Source organism: Salvia miltiorrhiza, chromosome 8, assembly GCF_028751815.1.
Source record: "Salvia miltiorrhiza cultivar Shanhuang (shh) chromosome 8, IMPLAD_Smil_shh, whole genome shotgun sequence".
Classification (NCBI taxonomy): Eukaryota; Viridiplantae; Streptophyta; class Magnoliopsida; order Lamiales; family Lamiaceae; genus Salvia; species Salvia miltiorrhiza.
The window spans coordinates 722,938-746,012 of record NC_080394.1 but is presented as its reverse complement, the minus strand read 5'-3'; the positions used below and the strand labels follow the sequence as shown (position 1 = coordinate 746,012).

The 23,075-nt window shown below is 35.3% G+C and overlaps 3 protein-coding genes, 1 long non-coding RNA gene and 1 pseudogene across 5 annotated transcripts; 1 reads left to right on the top strand and 4 right to left on the bottom strand.

Annotated features, from left to right (window-relative positions):
- Positions 1–951: 951 nt before the first annotated feature.
- On the bottom strand, positions 952–8,252 carry LOC130996999 (pentatricopeptide repeat-containing protein At1g12775, mitochondrial-like). The gene is made up of 3 exons (XM_057922280.1): positions 8,140–8,252; positions 5,456–7,220; positions 952–3,272 (listed from the first exon to the last, which is right to left on the bottom strand). The coding sequence occupies exons 2-3, from the start codon at positions 7,150–7,152 to the stop codon at positions 1,622–1,624; spliced, it is 3,348 nt and encodes a 1,115-aa protein (XP_057778263.1). The 5' UTR covers positions 7,153–7,220; positions 8,140–8,252; the 3' UTR covers positions 952–1,621.
- LOC130999744 (acyl-coenzyme A thioesterase 2, chloroplastic) lies at positions 8,182–12,340 on the bottom strand. 2 transcript variants are annotated; one of them, XM_057925362.1, is made up of 5 exons: positions 11,591–12,340; positions 10,129–10,306; positions 9,579–10,048; positions 9,348–9,476; positions 8,182–8,508 (listed from the first exon to the last, which is right to left on the bottom strand). In XM_057925362.1, the coding sequence occupies exons 1-5, from the start codon at positions 12,149–12,151 to the stop codon at positions 8,368–8,370; spliced, it is 1,479 nt and encodes a 492-aa protein (XP_057781345.1). In that variant the 5' UTR covers positions 12,152–12,340; the 3' UTR covers positions 8,182–8,367. The 2 variants fall into 2 exon arrangements, with proteins under 2 accessions (XP_057781345.1, XP_057781344.1); XM_057925361.1 differs by having other exon boundaries at positions 8,182–9,476.
- A 956-nt stretch (positions 12,341–13,296) lies between these two features.
- On the bottom strand, positions 13,297–16,815 carry LOC130999741 (putative pentatricopeptide repeat-containing protein At1g12700, mitochondrial; annotated as a pseudogene).
- Positions 16,816–19,472: 2,657 nt separating this feature from the next.
- LOC130999739 (uncharacterized) lies at positions 19,473–20,231 on the top strand. Its single transcript, XR_009093579.1, has 2 exons — positions 19,473–19,696; positions 20,054–20,231. It is a non-coding gene; the product is annotated as an uncharacterized LOC130999739 (long non-coding RNA).
- Positions 20,232–20,257: 26 nt separating this feature from the next.
- On the bottom strand, positions 20,258–22,983 carry LOC130999738 (UDP-glycosyltransferase 74E2-like). The gene is made up of 2 exons (XM_057925357.1): positions 22,229–22,983; positions 20,258–21,065 (listed from the first exon to the last, which is right to left on the bottom strand). Exons 1-2 carry the CDS (start codon positions 22,958–22,960, stop codon positions 20,334–20,336), a joined length of 1,464 nt encoding a protein of 487 aa, XP_057781340.1. The 5' UTR covers positions 22,961–22,983; the 3' UTR covers positions 20,258–20,333.
- Between the last annotated feature and the right edge of the window lie 92 nt (positions 22,984–23,075).

Here is a 23,075-nt window from a genome sequence, read left to right as displayed (position 1 = left end):
TGTAAAAATAGTCACAATTTTTTTCTTTTTCGGGTGTCAACGAAAAATAGTCATATTTTATTTAAGGACACTATTCAACAATAGATCCCCTCTCCACTCACAATACAATTAATTATCATTATTAGTCATATTCGTGTTTTATGTCACACATAAATGATCATATATTTTTATATACATATAAACAAACATATAATAATAATAATAATAATCACATATTTTTAAATATAAATATTCACTACAAATATATGTAGTTATTTTGATTATATTTTTCTGCACATATTATACCACAAAATTAAATTAGTAGAAGTTTTTTGAGGAAATGTTAGTGGTCATTAATTTTGCATCATTACATACAAAATGATTTGATTTTTAATTTTAAATAAATCACGAGTACCTTATTTTTTTCCTCCTCTCTTCCTTATTTCCTTATGCTTATTGTTTCACTCTTTCCCAAATTGTATTATTCGGTTCATAAAATATATATATGTAATATGCATTTTGAATTGAAGATCGTGGTAAGAGCTTATATAATAGATTATTTAATTTTTATTCAACACTTGCATAACGATAATTTCAATATTGCCATTAATAATTTGAAGTCAATTTAAAATTTACTTCAAATTGAAGTTGCCTTTTAAAAATACACACATTATTGTATACACCCGGTCCCGTTTCAAAGTTTACATTTCTTCAAGATAATATTTACTTTTATTCATGAGAACTTTTACTTTTAGCATAAGTTATACATTTATTGTGAACATGAATAAAAGTAAACATTATTGTGAACAAATGTAAACTTTAAAATCTGGTCGCATAGTGTATGCAAGACCAACTCATAAATATATTATAGATACAACTAATACATCCTTCCTATTTTCCTAACTGCTATGGGAAGTTTTCATCCCATAGCAGTTATTTAAAACAGGAATGCTATTTAAAATAAACTGGTCATAAACCAAAAAAACAAACAAACAAACTTGTGTAATTGTAATACTAATAATTTAAACACAAGATTGTTACTCCATCAACAAAATGTTCAAATCTTAGAAATACAAACTACATATGTCCTAACATAGTTCAATTCTAACAGGTTACCAGACATAGAAATATCATCAATGAAATGTTGAGCTCATCTAAATACAACTTGGGGCAACAAGCATATAGAGAGTCGAACTCCACTGCACGTCGGCACCATTGCTGCTTGCAACTCCGAGACGAGAACCTCTGGCTCTAAGGCTATACGAATCCTCGCCCTGCAGTAGAAACGCATCACACAACGATGTATGCCATTGAAGAACAAACACAGCATGACGTATCGCAAAATAAAATCAGCAGTTTCAATACAACTTTAAGATTAAAATCTCTTGAAACGTTCATTTCTTGGAGGCCTCAACATGAAATAGGTACAATAACTGAATATGTTCACTTCCATAGCTTTCTCTCATTTAATCAATTAGAAACTTTAAATTATAACAGACCAAAACTAAATTTAGCACAGGCCCAAAACTGCACACCTAAAAAAAACAGTATCATTATTAGTTATTACCCACAAAATTGACGAAAAGATGATATTATATGAGTGTCCGTATCACTAACCTCGTATATAATCAAGAAGAAAGGACTACGATACAATTTTCTTGGGAGCAAGGTTCTTCATCAATTTGAGGAAAAAACCATCTCCACTTTGTTCTTCCGCTCGATCAGTTGGCACTGAAGAAGTTGCAGAATCTGCTGAGAATCCCTTTTGGCGCATTTCTTCCATGAATGATGTTGCCTTGTGAACCTCATTTCGCTTTAGCAAACTCCGGATGATAATGTTGTATGTCACATGATTAGGTCCACAGCCAGAATTCTCCATCTCTACAAGAAAACGTTGTGCCTCCTCCATAGATCCTTGTTGACAAAGTGAATCAATGATCATACTATATATCCAAACATTAGGTTGCAAACCTTTAGAGGTAAGTTCCTTCAGGAGATCTCTTGCAACATCACTTTTTCCATTTTTGCATAATCCATCAATTAGCGAGCCATACGTGACTATGTCGGGAGTAAATCCTTTCACTTCAATCATGCGCAGTAACGAAAAAGCTTCCTCAATCTCTCCATTCCTACAGAGCCCATCCAATAATATATTATAATTATGTAAGTCAGGATGTACTTGTTGAGCTTCCATATCCTCAAAAAGCTTCCAGCCCTCAACAAATCTACTTTTCTTGAATAATCCATGTATCATGGTATTATAAGTATGCGCATTATGCTTCAAACCTTTACTCGGAATTTCAAGAAAAAGATGCAAAGCTTCGTCGATGGTCCCCACCTTGCAATATCCGTCAATTAAGCTATTATAGGTAACAACATTGGGTTTAAGGCCCCTCTCTGCCATGAGATCGAGTAGTTGCTTTCCTCTCTCGATTTCACCCCTTAAACAAAACCCATCAATAAGCGAAGAATAAGTGAAGACGTCTGGACAAATATTTTGTTGCGTCATGGTTTCCAATATCTTCCCAGCTTCTTCCATCTTTCCTTCTTTGCAGAATCCGTCAATTAACGCATTATAACTCCAAACATTGGCTGTGCAGCCATTACTTTCTAATCGATGAAGCCAGTCATGTGCTGCAATGACCTGCCCAGATTTGCACAGCCCATCTATCACGTGTAGAATCATTACTTCATTAGGCACACAAAGTTTTAAATCCAGAACCTTTTCAAACAATTTCATGGCTTCGGCCTCTTTCTCAACCAAGAACAACCCTTTAATGAGAGTGCCGATAGTCGCAACATCTGGTTCGTAACTGATCTTGAAAAAGAATCCCATTATAGAAAAACCAGAGTACATGTCTTTCAAGAGACAACAACAATTGACAGCAATGTTCATTGTGTAATCATTAACCGGGACACCCATCCCAAGCATTTCATCGAACACATCAAGGGCAAAGGAGTACTGCTCAATCTTTACACTAACACTCATAAGTTTATTGAACACGAGAAAAGAAGGCTCTGGCCGCATGCTCTTTATTTCTTGAAACAATTCAATGGCATCATTTAATTCTTTAACACAGCTGAAATCGATTCTGGGCTGCTTAGGTTGAAAAGCCTTGGAAGAGAAGAGAGAGAATGGAGGAGAGAGAATACCCGATTTATGCGACCATCTATTGAGAAATCCTCTTCCGTGAATGAGATCGATTGCAGAAACAGCAGCTCTTCTGCTAATCATCCTTAATCGACGGTGAGATTTTAATGTGAAGAAAGGGAGTGTTGGGCGGCGACTGCGAGATTAGATCTGAACTGAAGAAAGGTAAACAAGTGAGAAAGAAGAGTTTCAATTGTACAATATATAGGGCTCTCAAAAAAATTAATGAAAAAGAAAAACGTGCTCTTGAATCCCAATCAAGAAAATTATATAAACTTGGTCAAAAATTTATAAATTAATTTAACAACCACCACTAAAATGATCTTTTCAAGATAAGTATATAAGCGTTCCTTGTTCTTGGGATCTTGACCGGATCCAAGCTTCCCAAAGCTCTATTATGCAACCCGCACGCACGTAGACGAGAACGCTCATAAAGTGTGAAAATATTGCTGTCAAACGAGATTGAACCGAAAACCTTTTTCAAAGAAGAGTTTTTGGGTGCCTTAACTTTGCTACTAGAGCAAGATCTCATTAGCTACCATTACCATAATTGTTCTTTCAATAAATATATATATATAAATTATTTTTAAAAACAACCACTAGAATTGTTATTTTAAAAGAGGGTTAAATGCATGTAATATCATGAATTTAAGTCGAATTTTAAATTTTGCACGACTTTTAAAAGTTTCAATTTATATGACCAACTTTGCACTGTGTCCAATTATTAATATGACTAACTTGGTAAAATATCTATAAATTAATTTCAATAACCACCACTAGAATTGCTATTCCAACACCAAAAAAAAGAAAGAAAAAGAAAACCCAGTCAAATATTTATAAATTAATTTTAACAACCACCGCTAAAATTGTTCTTTCAATACATACACATACATATGTATATATATACACACACTAGATTAAATCACCTAAAAGTTCCAATAAATATGAGCAACTTTGTCTTTTGGGATCTGTGCTTAGTAAAAATAATTGAAAAGGGGGAAAGGAATTATATAATCATAAATAACTAATGACAAGTTAAATAGAGATCGGATAAAATAAAAATATATTTTAAAATATAAGTTATGAACCATTTACAGCTCTAGATCGTGGACATCTATGTGAGTTAAGTAGTTTGTTGAATAAATTCGTGATCCTGGTTAGAATTCCATGACAGAGAAGTTCTATATTTTCAAATTCATCATCTTTTACTGCGAATACATGAATTAGTGATATTTGATTCAACGATGGAGCAAAAAATCTATTTATTTTGAATTAATCGTATTTCACAACAAATTAATGATGTTAATTTGATAGAAATTTTATCATATCTTGATAGTTTGTACGTCTTGTTTTAAAATGAGTAAGTAACCTAGTCCTGTTATTTAAATAAATGCAAAATGAAAGTAGTTTGAAAATTAATTTGTAACAAGTAGACTTGTTCAATTTGGAAATTTTCATACTCGAGAATGAAGCAAAAAAAACTACGATTACGAAAAGTTTCCATTAAAAAAGGGCTTTGTTTTTTTTGTTGACATGGAATGAAAATTTCATCATTATTTATTTCAATTGTCATGATTTTTCATGCACTACATAGAAGAAATTTCATATGCACAGAAATAGACTAGAAACTTATTTTAAAATAAATAAATAAATAAATAAGTAATACTCCATCCGTCCACGAAAGAACTTCCTATCTTGTTTTGCAAAAAACTTAAAATCATGTCACCAAATACGTGAAGTTTCATTTATTTATTTATTTTGATTTTGCACATGAAGAACATTTTCGGTGAATGAATGTTGAGGTGGAAGTCGGAACTGTTTATGGGGCTTAAATCTTCCTAAATAACGTAGCTTGACATTAGGTAAATTACAATATAGGAACACAAAAATATATTAATGAATCAACAAAAAATGAGACATGTAATCACAAAAATTAGTGTTCATAATTCTTTTAGCACTATCTACCGCTGCATGTCCCACTTCTTGTTGATTCGTTAACAAATTTTTGTGTTCCTGCAGTCTACCTAATGTCCAACTAGGTCATTTAGGAGACTTTCGTTTTAAGCTCCGTTGACAGTTTCCACCTCAATGTTCATTCGCTGGAAATATTATTCAGTTCATAAAAATATATATGTGATATGCATTTTGAATTGAAGATCGTGGTAAGAGCTTATATAATAGATTATTTAATTTTTATTCAACACTTGCATAACGATAATTTCAATAACAGTATCATTATTAGTTATTACCCACAAAATTGACGAAAAGATGATATTATATGAGTGTCCATATCACTAACCTCGTATATAATCAAGAAGAAAGGACTACGATACAATTTTCTTGGGAGCAAGGTTCTTCATCAATTTGAGGAAAAAACCATCTCCACTTTGTTCTTCCGCTCGATCAGTTGGCACTGAAGAAGTTGCAGAATCTGCTGAGAATCCCTTTTGGCGCATTTCCTCCATGAATGATGTTGCCTTGTGAAGCTCATTTCGCTTTAGCAAACTTCGGATGATAATGTTGTATGTCACACGATCAGGTCCACAGCCACGGTTCTTCATCTCTACAAGCAAACATTCTGCCTCCTCCATAGATCCTTCTTGACAAAGTGAATGAATGATCATATTGTATATCCAAACATTAGGCTGCAATCCTTTAGAAGGAAGTTCCCTCAAAAGATCTCTTGCAACATCACGTTTGCCATTTTTGCATAATCCATCAATAAGCGAGCCATACGAGACTATGTCAGGAGTAAATCCTTTGACTTCAATCATGCGCAGTAATGAAAAAGCTTCCTCAATCTCTCCATTCCTACAGAGCCCATCCAATAATATACTATAAATATGTAAGTTAGGATGTACTTGTTGAGCTTCCATATCCTCAAAAAGCTTCCAGCCCTCAACAAATCTACCTTTTTTGAATAATCCATGTATCATGGTACTATAAGTATGTGCATTATGCTTCAAACCTTTACTCGGAATTTCAAGAAAAAGATGCAAAGCTTCATCGATGGTCCCCACCTTGCAATATCCGTCAATTAAGCTATTATAGGTAACAACATTGGGTTTAAGGCCCCTCTCTGCCATGAGATCGAGTAGTTGCTTTCCTCTCTCAATTTCACCCCTTAAACAAAACCCATCAATAAGCGAAGAATAAGTGAAGACGTCTGGACAAATATTTTGTTGCGTCATGGTTTCCAATATCTTCCCAGCCTCTTCAATCTTTCCTACTTTACAATATGCGTCAACCAATATGCTGAAAGTGACAATATCGGGACACATATTTTGTTGCGTCATAGTTTCCAATATCTTCCCAACTTCTTCCATCTTTCCTTCTTTGCAAAATCCGTCAATTAACGCATTATAACTCCAAACATCGGCTCTGCAGCCATTACTTTCTAATCGATGAAGCCAGTCATGTGCTGCAACGACCTGTCCAGATTTGCACAGCCCATCTATCACGTGCAGAATCATTACTTTATTAGGCACACAAAGTTTTAAATCCAGAACCTTTTCAAACAATTTCACGGCTTCGGCCTCTTTCTCAACCAAGAACAACCCTTTAATGAGAGTGCCGATAGTCGTAACATCTGGTTCGTAACTGATCTTGAAAAAGAATCCCATTATAGAAAAACCAGAGTACATGTCTTTCAAGAGACAACAACAATTGACAGCAATGTTCATTGTGTAATCATTAACCGGGACACCCATCCCAAGCATTTCATCGAACACATCAAGGGCAAAGGAGTACTGCTCAATCTTTACACTAACACTCATAAGTTTATTGAACACGAGAAGAGAAGGCTCTGGCCGCATGCTCTTTATTGTTTGAAACAATTCAATGGCATCATTTAACTCTTTAACACAGCTGAAATCGATTCTGGGCTGCTTAGGTTGAAAAGCCTTGGAAGAGAAGAGAGAGAATGGAGGAGAGAGAATACCCGATTTATGCGACCATCGATTAAGAAATCCTCTTCCATGAATGAGATCGATTGCAGAAACAGCAGCTCTTCTGCTCATCATTCTTAATCGGAGGTGAGATTTTCAAGTGAAGAAAGGGAGAGTGTTGGGCGGCGACTGCGAGATTAGATCTGAAGAAAGGTAAACAAGTGAGAAATACGGGTTTCAATTATAGAATATATATATATATATATATAAGATGAGATAAATGAAAAATAAAAAAGTATTCTTCAAATGAATCAATGCCTATAAAATAAAATAGGGTTAATGTCTTCTAAAACCACGAACTTTGAGCGAATTTTGATTTTAACCTCTAATAAAAGATTCTGCCTGTAAAACCACGAACTTTGGTATCTTTTTAATTTTGACTACGGGATAAATTTCCGGCGGCTTATGTGACATTTTAATCTATTTCCTATAATCATTTCTCTCAAAATCTCTCCAGAGTTGGAGGAAACATTCAAGTAAGAAATTCAATTATTCGATTGAATCATTGGACAATTATTTAGATCATTAGTAAAAATCATTTCGGCCATTTTCTCTAATTATTTTCTTGTCTTTCATCCTATTATTATAATAGCTCTATTTATTTCTAAATTATTTTGGCATTCAGTGGAATCAAGTGGTTTGGAGAAAATATAAATAGCTTCTAAGTAACATCTCTATAAAATTCTTTTAATAAGATGCAAAATTCTTATTTGTGGACCTTGTTCATAATTGCTTCCTACTTGTCTTTAAATTAAATAACGTCATTTTGTATTTTTCATGCACTACATTGAAGAAATTTCATATGCACCGAAATAGACTAGAAACTTATTTAAAAAAATAAAAATAAATAAGTAATATATTAAATAAAACTGAAAAATGGGAATATAAACCGATTCTTTTTTCTTTATCTTTATTTTGAGAGGAGGAATATAAACCGATTCATGATTGAGTCGATGACCAATCTAATCTCATGTCTTTTTTTGTTGTATTTTTTTTTTCAATTAAAAGAGGATTAATAATGGCTCTTCATTTCTACGGTAATCGATGATTCGAATCTACAACCTCTTTTGTTGGTTGAAGCAACGAAGAGAAATCTGCAGCGGCTTCAAATATGAAGAGCCTAAAGGCATCTTCCAAATTCCAAACATCAGGAGTTCACTGCTTCAATCTTGTTTGATTGATAAACAGAAGACCATAAAATCCAGCTATCTCTACACAAATTAGTATTTAGTGAGTTTTTAACACATATATATTGCAATGAAAAAAGGCTGCTAAAACTCAAAGCCACAACTAATAAGACCTCTCCGCTTCCATTCGCTCAATAACTCGTCGCGCTTCCTCCTCTGTCGCGGGTACAACATTCCGAATCTTACGGCCGTTTTTCAGCGCGTCCGAGTTCACGGTGAAGGTGAAATAGAACTTGTTGGATACCTTGTGAGAGAAGGGCAATTCACAATTTCACAGCTTACAGAAAGAATTAAAACAAAAAAACAAGGAGTAATAGTGGCTAAATACGAATTTTCATGAATTTCTTGTTTTGCACATAAACTTAAAATCATGTCACCAAATACGTGAGCTTTCATTTATTTATTTATGTATTTTGATTTTGCATACGAAGAACATTTTCGGTGAATGAATGTTGAGGTGGAAGTCGGAACTGTTTATGGGGCTTAAATCTTCCTAAATAACGTAGCTTGACATTAGGTAAATTACAATATAGGAACACAAAAATATATTAACGAATCAACAAGAAATGAGACATGTAATCACAAAAACCGGTGTTCATAATTCTTTTAGCACTATCTACCGCTGCATGTCCCACTTCTTGTTTATTCGTTAACAAATTTTTGTGTTCCTGTAGTGAAATCTACCTAATGTCCAACTAGGTCATTTAGGAAGACTTCCGTTTTAAGCTATGTTGACAGTTTCCACCTCAATGTTCATTCGCTGGAAGTATTCTTCGTGCGTGAAATCAAAAAAAGAAATTAAAACTTTGTGTATTTAGAGCCAAGATTTTAAGTTTGTGTAATGTGTAAACCAAAAATATATGAAAGCTCCCTATGATCCCTAAAAAAAGAGATCTAAAAAATCTGGCAAAACTCATTAAAACCTTTATGGTGAAAATTCAATGGAAAAAACGCCAGAATAGGAAAGGAGTAGCCATCTAAAGAAACAGCACGTAGAAAAGAAGAGCAAAATAAGTCACGCTTAACACCTAAATATGAAGGAATGAATGAATAGTATAGATTAGGTAAGTGCGATCTGCTGACCTCACTGGATCGAAGCTCGGGCCGCATAACATGAGCTACGACTTCCACATTAATCATAGGTTTTCTTGGATTCTCGAGTTCTGTATACAACACGCAAGATTTGAAACGGAGGAAGTTCCCAACATCAACCTATGCCATCAAAGAAAACGCGTTAGGCGCTTCTCTCTTTGCTCTTCAGAATTGATATGCACGACGATTTCAAGAAAGGCAGTGTGCCATCCTTCGACTTACTGGTTTAAGGAAATCTACATGATCAACTTCATGAAAGCAAGGCGCGCTTCCTGCAAAGGCGTAAGCAGTCGCAAAGGCGAGCTCCAGTGCTCGCCTCATCAAGAAACCTCCGAATATTCGCCCGTGAATGTTCCTTTGCTGCGGCTGGCACATTAAAGAATTCTGAAGGCAAGTATCCTTGATAAGGATACTATCTCTGTCGGCCAAAACTGGCATATCGCAAAAGATCCGACCCTCGGATAGCATTTCGTCGAGCCTCTTCATATCATCATCGTTCATTTCTTTCTTTTCTTCGCCTTTCCTCTGCTTCCTCAATTTGTTCCTTTCTTCAGCTTCTTTCCAAAGTACTTTCTCCTTCTCCGTTTCCGGAGTGATCTGGTTGATCACGGCTGATTTTCCGGTTTCTGAGTCACGAGCCACGAATGTGAAGTTGGCTGTGAGGGCAACTGCATCCGACGGATCTGATGTTTCTGCAAGAGAGCAAAAAATGTGAAATATCATCTCAAAGACAACACAAAACATTCCTACAAACTATAATATGGAACGATACCTTGAGAAGACTGAGCGACTTCGAGTTGAATCTCCATGGACGAGCGTCCAACCCAAGTAACGGCCCCAGCTATCGTTAGATCAGTGTCGATCTTGATAGGTTTCCTGAGGACCATCTTGTCGACCGAAGCAGTGACTAATATTAATGGCCTTGTGGAGCTATCCTTACTGGAGCAGTGCTGGAGCATCCACGAAATCAGAAAATACGATTCTAACGCAAAAAACAGAGAAGCAATGAAATCTGACATAATTCAAAATAAATAGAGGATGTTATTCTACAAGATCAATAAAAAATACTCCCTTCCCTCTGTCCCCGAATAAGTGTCCCCTTCTCTACCTTAAAAACTTAAAAAGTAAAGGAAATTTGTAATGATTACAATGGTTTAATGGGAAGTTTAGCATCATTTTACCATGGAATTCTGGAATAGAACACTTATTCGGAGACCGATTTCATTTCTAAATAGGACACTTATTTGGAGGCGGAGTGAGTATACATGTGATTAGCAAGAGAAGAAGGATTCGAGAAGAATATGTATTGATGAAGAGAGGTTAATAAGCAACTTGAGATTGTATTTAAAATAGTGTTTGGCTGAGCTTATAAGCTCCTTAAAACATTTATAAGCTATTTGAAAGCTTATAAGCTCTTGCAAAGTATTTGGCAACATAAGCTCTTAAACAATTTATAAGCTGTAAAAATAAACCTTATTATGATTTGTTATTTCCATCATATACCTTTTCAATTTTATTTATCTTCAATTTTCTCTTTTCTAAGAACTAAGAAGGATTTTCTCTATCTAACTCAAAATTATTTTTCTAGCTTATAAGCTCAATTATCCACATACTTTGTCAACTTATAAACTGTTGGAGCTTATAAGTTCAAAGCTCTTCAAAATAAGCTTAGCCAAACACCCTCTTAGACACAATTCACATAAGCTGCAACACTCAAACCACAGAGCATCGCCAACAAACTCGAGCATCAAATGTGCTTAAACGGTCAAGGTTCAAATTCTACCAAACGCCTTCTAATCGAGATACTAATAAATGCACTAACAAGTAGCAGCTGCAAGTAGTTCAAAATAGTATATATATACACATTTAAATGAGTGATATGCTACATACCTACAGCGAGGTAGAGGGGGGCTTCAGCCCCCACCAAGCAATATGTTTATTCTTATAAAATTGTCAAATTATCAGATTATTGCGCAAAGTTTTATCCAAAAAGCTCCTATCATCAAACAAAATAGCATAGAATTTATCTTCTAAAAAACTTGAGTGATCAAGATTTTTTCTGCTTCCGCCCCTTACAGTGAACCCCTTTCATGAGGTCATTAATTTTTATCATAATATCTCAGAAATTGCTATTAGCATCATTAATTTATGCATTTCATAAAAATCAAAGCTCGATTTGTTCTTTTCAACTTCAAATAAATGAATAAACAAAGTTTGAAAGAGTTGGAAACTACCTTGAAAGATATAGTTCCAGCCAAAGCATCAAGATCTTCAAGCAACTTCCCCATTCGAATCTCATTCCATGGATTCCTATACTGCTCTCTCAGTATATAATCACTCGAAAACTTGTACAAGATACTCGTTCGACTCTCCGCCGGTTTTTTGGCGATCAGTTCACTCTGAGCTGAGCCATTTTCGGACCCATTCGAAGTCTTCTCGAACAATTTCGATCTCGCTTCCCACAATGCATTTGTGACGGGCGAATGGTACATTCCCGGCCACAAACTGATCGGTTTTCTTATCGAAGAGCCGGCGTCGATCGCCTCCGACGGCGAACTCGCCGTGGAAGCGACGGAGACTGCATCCGAGGCGGGAGGGTCCGAGTGCGCGGATGAGATTGATCTTCGTTGAGTGGATTTATCGAATTGTGCAATGGAATCGAGAAATTTGGGGATGAGGAATCCATTTTTTAGGGTTTTGTTGCAGTCTTGTCGAATTAGGGGTGAATTGGGGAGGATTTTTTTGGTGGGGAGATCGAAAAGGAAGTGGAAAACTGGTTTTGGTGGAGTTTTCATAGATGCATTCAGCTGGAAATGATGAGAGAGAATCGAGGGGTTTATCAATGGAGTGTGATTGGATAGTTTCTGAAATCAAGGCGCCATTGACGGACGACTGAGCTCTCAATACTCATATTGAGAAGACGTGACCTTTTTTATTATTACTATTAGTCAAATATAAATATTAAATAAAATTAAAATATAAATAAATATAAAATATATTTTAAAAATAAAAGAAAATAATCCACAGTAATTACTCAAAAAATCAAGAATTTGAAAATGTAGTTTATTCAACTTTATATAAAATGTAATAATAATTATAATCATTAAATAAATTTAAAATATTGAAAATTACGCATTATTATTATTATACATCATATTAAATAAATAAAAAGTTATAAAATTTTAATGAAAAGAGAAAATAAAATATTTTATATTTTAATATTTCATAACTTATTAGTTTTAAATATATTTTTTATAATTTTTATACCATATTAAATTTAAGTATATTGAATATTTTTTTCATGAATCAAATTTAATGATGTATAGAAAATAATTCATAAAAAAGAGAAGAAGGAGAAAATTAAAGGAGAATTTGGTAGGGTATGGAGAGAATTAGATAATAGAGAATTGCATGTTTAAGAGCACCCGCATCGCGGGTGCTCGAGTGAGTACTCGAACTCACTCGAGGAGAGGAGTGGCTTCGAGGAGTGCAATGCGGGGGGGAGGTCCTCGAGGAGTACCCGAGTTATCGGGTATCCTCGAGTGATTTTCTTTTTTTTTTCTTTTTTTTTTTAATTTTCTTCTTCTCTTTAAAAATTTCTCTCTCCTCTTTAAAAACTAAAAAAATCAAGTAGGCTATCAAGGAACCCCAATGCAGCACTACCTACTCAATAACACAATCACTATCAAATAAGCTGTCAAGTAGGCTATCAAGGAACCCCCAATGCGGATGCTCTAATAAAGCCAGCTGAGCTTGACTAGTGCTAAGGATTTTTAGCTTTTTACCTTATAAAAAGAAAATAGAATGAGAATTGATAATGTCTAAACATCAAAAAACTGCAAGAACTCACTATTTTTTTACCTTAAAGTCTTTTATCTTTTTATTTTGAAGTTTTTTCGAAATCAAGATTCAACCCATTGGTTGATCCAAAACAACTAAAAAAAAAATACACCAATGTAATTGGAGAAAAAATCATCTCAAAATCCTAAACATTTGATTCAATTTTAGAACACCTCAAATGATATGCTATGGAGAAACTCCCTTCATCATTGATACTAAATACTCCCTCCGTTCACGAAATGAGTACCCATATTTCCTTTTTCGTCCGTCCACGAAATGAGTACCCATTTCCCTTTTTGGCAAGTGTACCTCACACATCTCTTTAATTAATACACTCAAAAAGTGGGACCCTTAAACTATTCACACTACACTCCATATATTTCTTAAAACCCGTGCCGTCCACAAATGGGTACTCATTTTGTGGACGGAGGGAGTAGTAAATACTACTCCATATTCAAACTTGAAACAAACTACAATTATATTATATCCATTTCGAAATAAGTTACCGCAGTCTTGAACTCGAGAGGAATCATGTTTCCAACATCATACAATCCCATTGTCACCTATGCCAAATTAAAATCAGCATCAACAATCAAAATCTGAAACTCGGCTTTGATCACGCGATTATGTTAAAAGAAAGTAATGAAACTCGTATACGCGATTATGTTAAAGATATACCTTTCATTAACAGCCATTGATGCATTCTTTATATCTGATTCAACAAAGCCAAGATCTAACATGCTGTATTATCTATTATGTTATGAGTAGAAATATCACACCATAAAATGATTGTGACATATCATGCCAGCACGCATCGAATGCTTCAAGAACGTTTAGACATACCTGAAGATACGTCTCATCTTTCTGGTCTAGAGATTTATGCAGAAAGAAAGGTGTCCACGTGGTTGGTGATACATATCTTTCAACCAACGAATGCATTCTTGACTGCACAAGAATAACAAATGTTTCATCAGTTGTTCCTAAAATCAAACAAATTTGTATCCATTCTTATATGCAACTGTGTCTGAATCATTACTTGGGCATCAACTATTCCCAAAATCACAGGAATCTATGTCGACTCTTATATGCAACTTTAACTACACGATTTAGCCACCAAATTTCTGAAGCCTCATGTAAAAACAATAACAGAATGTGACAGAGATAAGCTAATTATTGTCATAGAGATTTCCTACTTCATATAGTGCTACTAAAACCCCCTGTAAGTGCTCATAGTCGGTGAAAAGGGGCTGCCCGAAATTTTTCTCCATCATGCCCGGGGAAATATTCCTCCCTACAGAACATGTGAAAACAGTGGAAAAGGGGTGAAAACATATGTTTTCTACCCTTTTCCATCAAAGAGAACACTCCCTTAGTGAGATAATCAAAATGAACAAAGAATGAAAATTAATGAAGTAGAAAACAAGTTGACCGAACTAATTACCAATCGCGGCTGTGAAATTCCCAGGAGAGAATAGCCCAATGCACCAGTTCCATCATCAAGAAGTAGTCATGCTCACACCATCTCACCGCCTCGAAATGATTTAGGCTGTATTGCAACAAATGTTAATGAAAGTGTATAAGCATGTAAAAGCCATAAAAAGGAACAAATAGAAAAAAAGGGAGAAAAAACAAAAAAAAAACTAATAGTAACTAATTAAAGTACCTTTTTTAGAGCATCAGGTGAAGTCTCAAGCGAACCAACAATGGAACCGATGTAGATCAGATCAGCAGTTGACTCAAAGATAATTTTCTCAGGCAGAACGCTCTTCACCAATTTTGGAAGAAAATCATCTTCATTTTCTCCTTGCGCACTCGATCAAGTAACATAGAAAAGGTCGAAGAATCTGCTGAGAATCCCCTTTGATGCATCACTTCTAGTAATGGTTTTGCCTTGTGGAGCTCATTTCTCCTTAACAAGCTTCGGACAATAACGTTGTATGTCACACTATCAGCTGAACAACCACGATTCTCCATCTCAACAAGCAAACGTTTTGCCTCCTCCAAAGACCCTTCTTGACAGAATGAACCAACTATCATATTATATATGCAAACATCAGGTTTCAAACCTCGAGAAGGAAGTTTATTGAAAAGATCTCTTGCCACATCATGTTTTCCATTTTTGAATAGCCCATTGATGAGAATACCGTACGTGACTATATCAGGATTAATTCCTTTCGCTTCAATCAAATTTAACAATGAAAGAGCTTCATCAATCTCCCCATTCCTAAACAACCCATCCAACAATATATTATAAGTATATAAGTTAGGACTTACTCGTCGAGTTTCCATATCCTTGAAAAGCTCCCAGCCATCAGCAAATCTATCTTTACTAAAGAAACCATGTATCATGGTATTATAAGTAGTTGTATTATGCACCAAACCTTTACAAGGAATGTTGAAAAAAAGAAGCCACGCTTCATCCAATCTACCCTTCTTGCAGTATCCATTGATTAAGATATTATAGCTTATAATATCTGGATGAACGCCCCTCTGTACCATGGAAGCAAGTACTTGTTCGGCTTTATTGATATCACCTCTCAAACAAAGCCCGTCTATCAACGCATTATAAGTGACAACGTCGGGACAAATATTTTCTTGTATCATAGATTTCAACAGATCCTCCGCCTCTTCTATCCTTCCTTCCTTGCAGAATGCATCGATCAATATATTGAAAGTAAAAATATCCAAAGATATATTATAATTACTCATTTCATTCAACAAAACTCTAACATCCTCCGGTCTACCAACATCGCACAACCCCTGAATAATCGAATTATACGAGACACTAGTAGGTGAAATACCTTTGTCGATCATCTCGGATAGGAGCTGGAAAGCATCATCCACCATCCTACCCTTGCATAATCCATCAATTAACGCGTTATAAGCCCTAACATTGGGCCTCCACCTACTTTCTTCTAATCTATGAAGCAAATCATAGGCTGAGACGATATCTCCAGCTTTGCAGAGCCCATCTATCACTGTCAGAATCATAATGTCATCAGGCTCACATAGCTCGAAATCCGATAGCTTTATGAACAACTCAACGGCGTCGGCAACCTTTACATCTAAAAGAAGACCTCTAATGAGAGTGGTGAGAGTTGTGGCGTCTGGTTCATAACCGCCCTTGAAGAAGATGCCCATTATAGAAAAACCAAAGTCTACACGTTTCAGAAGGCAATAACAATTAATTGCGATATTAAACGTGTACTCATTCACGGGGGCACCCCTCAGACGCATTTCGTCGAACATGTAGAGGGCAACAGAGTAGTGCTTCATCTTAACAACAGCACTCAACAGTTTCGTGAAATCACCAACACAAGGCAGCGGTTGCATTCTCATCATTTCGTGAAACAAGTTGACAGCATCATTCAATTCATTAACACAGCTCAAATCTATTCTTGGCAGCTTAGGTGAAAAAAAAGGTTTATAGTTGCGACTGAAGTTCGAATAGAAATTACCGAATTTAAGCGAAGATTGAGCAGCAATTCGTCTTCTACGAATCAGAGCAATTGCAGAAGCTGCTGTTTTTCTGCTCATCTTCATCGGCGGCGAGAATTTTTCAAAAGGGGGGAATTATGAAATAGTATTTCTGGTTTTTACTAAAAGTGGTGTTTCATTTAAGTGTCGCACTAGCGATTTTTAAAAATAGATTTTTGTCACAAAACAAGCTGTTGGAAATATATTTTTGGTTCCATGTCTACATATTATTATTATTTTTTCAAAATTATTCTGTACTCTCAAACCATAAGAAATTCTAAATTATATTTATATTTAAACGTGACATAAAGTACACTTTCTCTTACCCTTCAGTTTATTATGTACAGTTTTTCAGTTAAATTTAACTATATTTTTACTATTAAATTTAACTATATTTTTTTATTATTTATCTAAAAAATAAGGTTATTTTAGGTATTTTCTTTTAAGTAGTATTGTATATTACCACTTCTTTTAAAGATAATTGAAAAGAAGGAAACTACATTGAAAATAAAAAATTCCTGGTATATATTAGAAAATGTGATGAAATTGTATAGTGATCCAACTTATTTTGGTGCTACTTTCTCTTAAAATTAAATACTTTATATAATTAAAATAAGGAAATTAAAATAATTACAGATGCACTACATTTAAAAGCATGTAAGAAATCGTTTAGTATAGTTATTTTTCGAGTTGGTCTCGAGTACATTCAGTCTCATCCAATAGACGGGTCAGGACGGGCAGGACGCAAGTTGCGGGTTGTGAACTATTTTGAGTACACTCAATCTTAGAGGTAGGAGATTGATGTCCAAGACTTGAGATTCTGGGTTCGAGAAAATATATATCAATTCGAACATCATTTCTATTTTGCTTCATGAACTAAGAAGAGGAGAAGGTAAAGATGAGAAATTGCAAGAGATAGTTAAGAAAGTTTGTACTCAAAATCGACAAATAAATGTTCTATTTTGAGGTTTGATTACATTTGTTGTTGTTGTTGTTAGAATAAAATGCAGTGATCTTTTTAATTTTCAACAGCATACGTCGTTGTCTGTGCATTTCTATGTTTGGTAACTGTAAGAATTGAACATGTTAAGTCATATGTAGTTTGTGTTTCCATAAATCGACAACAATTTAATAATTTATTGAATGAAGCATATTAGATAAGTAGGTTTCTGTTAATTATATTGATTGCAATTGCTAGGTTATTTGAGCAATACAGTTACAATTAAGGGTGTAATCGAGCTGAGTCAAGACGAATAATGTCTTGCTCAGATTGACTCATTTAGCTAATCGAACTGCTTGTTTTAATTATCGATCCGGCTTTAATCGAGTCGAATACAATGTCGAGCATAAATTACTTAATGAGTTTGCTCACGAGTTAACGAGTCGAGTATCGTCATGCTTGAGCTTTACTCATTTAGCTAAACGAGCTGCTCATTAAACTATTGATCGAGCTTTTATCGAGTCGGACGTCGAATAGCTCACGAATAGCCTGACTTATTTTGAAAATATCATTTTAGTGGTGGTTGTTAAATTAATTTATAAATATTTGATTGAGTTTGCAGAATTCCCCAACAACATAGAGCTTGGGAAGCTCGGATCCGATCAAGATCCGAAGAACAAGGAGCTTATATGCTTATCTTGAAAAGATCATTTTAGTGGTGGTTGTTAAATTAATTTCTAAATTTTTGACCAAGTTTATATATTTTTCTTGATTGGGATTCAAGAGCACGTTTTTTCTTTTTCATTATCTTTTTATATCAGTTCCATTCACCTACCCACCGTGGGCACGCATTAACGTGCCCACAGATGACGTGGCAATGCCACATAAGAAAGAGAGTTAAATATACTTAACCTCATATTTTCATTATATGGAAATTTTTTATTTTTAATCTCATTACCATAAATAAGGAATTAACTTAACAATTATACTCCCTCCGTCCACTAATTCATGGAAAGGAATTAACTTTCCTTTTTGGGACGTCCACCAACTCAAGGTCTATCCATTTTTAGTAAGTTTTTATTTATATTTAATTGGTGGGTCCCAAAACAATACATTTTTTCTCCACTCAACTAATAAACAATACATTAATTGTGGGTCTCTTTCTCCACTCAACTAATAAAAATACATTTTTTCTTAAAACTCGTGTTTTGCTCCTTAGGTCATGAATTAGTGGACAGAGGAAGTAATATAATTAAGTTCAACAACTAATTCGTAATAATTAAATCAAGTTGGGTTTTCCATCATTCTGCAAAATCAAGAAACACAATCCCATCAAATTAGAATTGAAAACACCACACATACACGTCTGTCATCCAAAGAAATTAAAGCATCATATGCAAAAATCTAATGACGAAATATTCAAAATCCAAAGTAAACACAAATTCTCAAAATGACAACTAAATTTCCAAGAATTTTAGCCAATCCTACAGGAGGGCCAATCCTTAACTCCAAAAAAAAAACTCACAGTGATGACAGTGAATATTTTATGAGGAACACAAAATATTACAAAGATTCCACTTTCCTGCTGTAGGAAGAGAGACTCAAACTTAATTGTACACCCAGATAATAATAATTTCATCAGTAATATTTTGTATTCCTCATAAAACATTCACTGTCATCACTGTGAGTATTTTTTTTTTGGAGTCAAGGATTGGACCTCCTGTAGGATTGGCTAAAATTCTTGGAAATTTAGTTGTCATTTTGAGAATTTGTGTTTACTTTGGATTTTGAATATTTCGTCATTAGATTTTTGCATATGATGCTTTAATTTCTTTGGATGACAGACGTGCATGTGTGACATACGACATTATCATCCGAAGTTTGCTAAACCAAAATGAGCTTCACATGGCAACGTCATATGTGGAAGAAATGCGCCAAAAGGGATTATCAGCAGATTTTGCACATTCTTCGCTGCCAACTGATCAAGCGGAAGAACAAAATGGAGATGATTTTTTTCTTAAATTGATGAAGAACCTTGCTCCCAAGAAAATTGTATCGTAGTTCTTTCTTCTTCATATACGAGGTTAGTGATATAATATTATTTTAACTATAGTACTATTGTTCACCTTTTCATCAATTTTGTGTGTAATAATAATGATACTGTGAACTTGTTTTTTTAGGTGTGCAGTTTTGGTCCTGTGCTAAATTTAGTTTTGGTCTGTTATAATTTAAAGTTTCTAATTGATTAAATGATAGAAAGCTATGAAAGTGAACATATTCAGTTATTGTCTATTTCATGTTGAGGCTTCAAGAAATGAACATTTCTAGAGATTTTTTAATCTAAAAGTTGTAGTGAAACTGCTGATTTTGTTTTGCGATATGTCATGCTGTGTTTGTTCTTCAGTAGCATACATCGTTGTGTGATGCGTTTCTACTGCAGGGCGAGGATTCATATAGCCAGAGGCCTTTGTCTCGAAGTTGCAAGCAGCAATGGTGCCGACGTTCAGTGGAGTTCGATTCTCTATGTACTTGGTGCTCAACATTTCATTCATGCTGCTCTCTGCATTTCTAGGATTTGAACATTTTGTTGATGGAGTAACAATCTCGTGTTTAAATTATTATAAGTATTATAATTCCACCAGTTTATGGCAATGCTTTGTTATGTATAGAATGGATATTGCAAGAAGTGGAGCTTGGATGAAGTTTAATACATTGATGGATTACTTATTATTCAAAAATTCCCTCACTATTTCTGTAATGTTTTGATCTGAGCTTCCTCCTTCACTGACTGCTTCTATGGCTAAATCCTTCCATTTCAAGGCGTTCCCTCTCATCTCCTCGCCTCTCCCTCGATCTCGTTGCATAGCCTCGTTCACACGAGCCGCAACCTCGCCCCTCGTGACAACATCCTCCTCCCCTGCCTCAACACGGACCCCTATTTGCCACATGTCGACTATCAACTTGGCGGTCGTGGTTTGATCCGTCCAACGAGGCATGGCCACCATTGGCACGCCCAGACACAATGCTTCAAGAGTCGAGTTCCATCCGCAGTGCGTCATGAAACACCCCACGGCCCGATGGGACAACACTTCTAACTGAGTGCACCAATCCACTATTAGGTATTTGCCTGTGGGACCTGAGCCAAAATATCGGGGGAGTTTTCCCTGTTCCGCTTCTCTAACCACCCATAGGAAGTCGCATTCGCTCCCGATCAAGCCCCATGCGACTTCCTCCATTTGTTTCTCCGATAAATCGGCTAAGCTCCCGAACGACACGTAGACGACGGACCGGTCTTCTTTCTCGTCGAGCCATCTCTTGCAAGATTCGATTTTCGGCTTGAAGAGGCTAAGGCCATAATCGTAATTCCCTTCCAATCTCTTGTCTGTGTACATGGATGGAACAGTTGGACCTATTGTCCTAATTGTGTATTTCTTTGACATCCATTTCAGTATCTGTCAAAATAGTATTAAATTTCGAACATTAATTTTGTGTTAAGGCAATTTATTAATTTAGAAAAAAGAAGCAATTAAATACATCAAAATCGTTGAATTTTTGTCTCAACTTCTTTGTTTCTTTCGTAGTGTCCTAATCTGGCAAGATTTCATGACCTTTCATAGATTTTCAAATTCAAATGCATAGAAACTAGCTAGTTAGGCAAGATTGGATTTTAATTCCACTGGCTAGTAAAACCTTTAGGACCATGCATGGGTATCTAATACTACCATCTTAAATAATAAACATATTATTAAATTGAGTTTTATATAAAAAGGAAAAAGAAAAAAACCCTTGAAGGCACAAGAAAGCAAACTGAGGGCCCGAGACTCGAAAAGAGCTCGTAAATCAAAAACGACAACGCATAGTACAGCTTAAGTCAAAAGACAACATTTGGCAACAAAATCAATAAGGAAAATCATTGTTGGTATGAAAGTCGTCCAACTCCATTTCATCCGACCAACGGCCGTGCGCGATATTGTTCATAGCACGCATAGCACTATTGTTGCTATGATCATTAAATAATAAACATATGAATTTAAACAATACACATATATGTAAAAATAGATAAACTAATTTTATCATATATACTACTAGCTAGTTTGAGATTTAAATTAATATTTGTAAATCATCATGATCGAAGGGCTGAGAATTATTCTTTGTTCTCATTTAAACCTCTTCTACATATATTTGTGTGTAAAAATAGAGAAATTAATCTTATCATAATTTTGTAGAGTTTTAGATATAAATAGATTGTTAATTATCTTATATCAAATATAAAATCCATATATTAAATTACTAAGATATCCTTATAAATTTAAATAATTAAGAGGCAAAAAATATACTAGCCACTTTTTTAAAGAAGCAATTAAGACGGACCACGCCTTTAAAAATATATGAATTCTAACAATTCTTAGTAAAATTAATATCCTTAATCAAATAATTTTAATTTTTACATTTACTACAAAACATAAAAGTAGAAACTAAAATTTGGAAATTGATATATTAAAAAATTAAAAAATGGAATATTTGGAAACCATCAAAATTAACATTACTATGAATTCTCCCACATCGGATACTGGCAAATCAAATTTTGTAAAACGAAACTCGTTCTAGTACGCACCTCATCCTCGAGCTTGTCGAACGTGTTGAACAATCGCCAGTCGGCTTTCTCGAACGTCGAGAATTGCTCAACAAGAAGCGTCAGCACCGATGGATAGGCATTCTTGCTACTCACAAGAGAAGGCAAGTCCCTAACTCTCATAGCCGGCATCGCAGGCAGTGAGACCTCCTCGTCGTCGTCGCCGGGCGGAATGACGAAACTGCCCTTATGCACGTGGTAGAAAACCGTGCAAACAGTGCAAGGTTGAGTGAAAAGCACGGCCCCTTTTAGTCCTTTCCCATGGGCAATGTCCAAAACCCAAGGAGCGTAGGAGTCGTAGACTACTACGCTCAGGGTGTTGATATGTTTGTCTATGATGTCTGGCACGCTGCTCGTGATGGCGGTTCTGAACGTACGAATGAACGTATCGTACACGTCCAGGGCTTCGAGGTCCCCGACCGTCGGGTCGGGGACCGTCTCGGAGTTGATCTTCGACATGCCGTCGCCGGCCGCGGCTCGCCTCTCGAGGCGGGAGGCGAAGGTGGCGGTGGTGACGAGCGTGACGCCGACGCCTTTCGAGGCTAGGCGATTGCAGAGCTGGACCATAGGGTTTATGTGGCCTTGTAGAGGGAAAGGGATGGCGAGGATGTGAGTTTTTGTGGCCATTTTTAGTTTGTGGTTTGATTTTTTTTTTTTTTTTTTTGTGTGGTATAAATAAAGGGGGTTTTGATTGTTGCAAGAAAATGAAAGCATGTGATATGGCAATGATAGTTTGGAAGTTAGGATTTTGTTTACATGGATTTGGAATCCAATAGAAATCGAGAATTAGGGGGTGATGAAAGCTATTTGGCCGACTTCTACATTTGGA

What these genes read in the sequence shown, in the direction of transcription:
- LOC130996999 (XM_057922280.1), bottom strand. Translation starts at nt 7,152, where the DNA reads ATGATGAGCAGAAGAGCTGCTGTTTCTGCAATCGATCTCATTCATGGA. An exon ending in CCCAAGAAAATTGTATCGTA is followed by an intron (nt 3,273 to 5,455) that starts GTCCTTTCTTCT and finishes TCAGATCTAATC; the next exon opens with TCGCAGTCGCCGCCCAACAC.
- LOC130999744 (XM_057925361.1), bottom strand. Translation starts at nt 12,151, where the DNA reads ATGAAAACTCCACCAAAACCAGTTTTCCACTTCCTTTTCGATCTCCCC. An exon ending in AGTCGCTCAGTCTTCTCAAG is followed by an intron (nt 10,049 to 10,128) that starts GTATCGTTCCAT and finishes GCTCTCTTGCAG; the next exon opens with AAACATCAGATCCGTCGGAT. An exon ending in ATGTAGATTTCCTTAAACCA is followed by an intron (nt 9,477 to 9,578) that starts GTAAGTCGAAGG and finishes TTGATGGCATAG; the next exon opens with GTTGATGTTGGGAACTTCCT.
- LOC130999738 (XM_057925357.1), bottom strand. Translation starts at nt 22,960, where the DNA reads ATGCTTTCATTTTCTTGCAACAATCAAAACCCCCTTTATTTATACCAC. An exon ending in TCGACAAGCTCGAGGATGAG is followed by an intron (nt 21,066 to 22,228) that starts GTGCGTACTAGA and finishes CTATTTTGACAG; the next exon opens with ATACTGAAATGGATGTCAAA.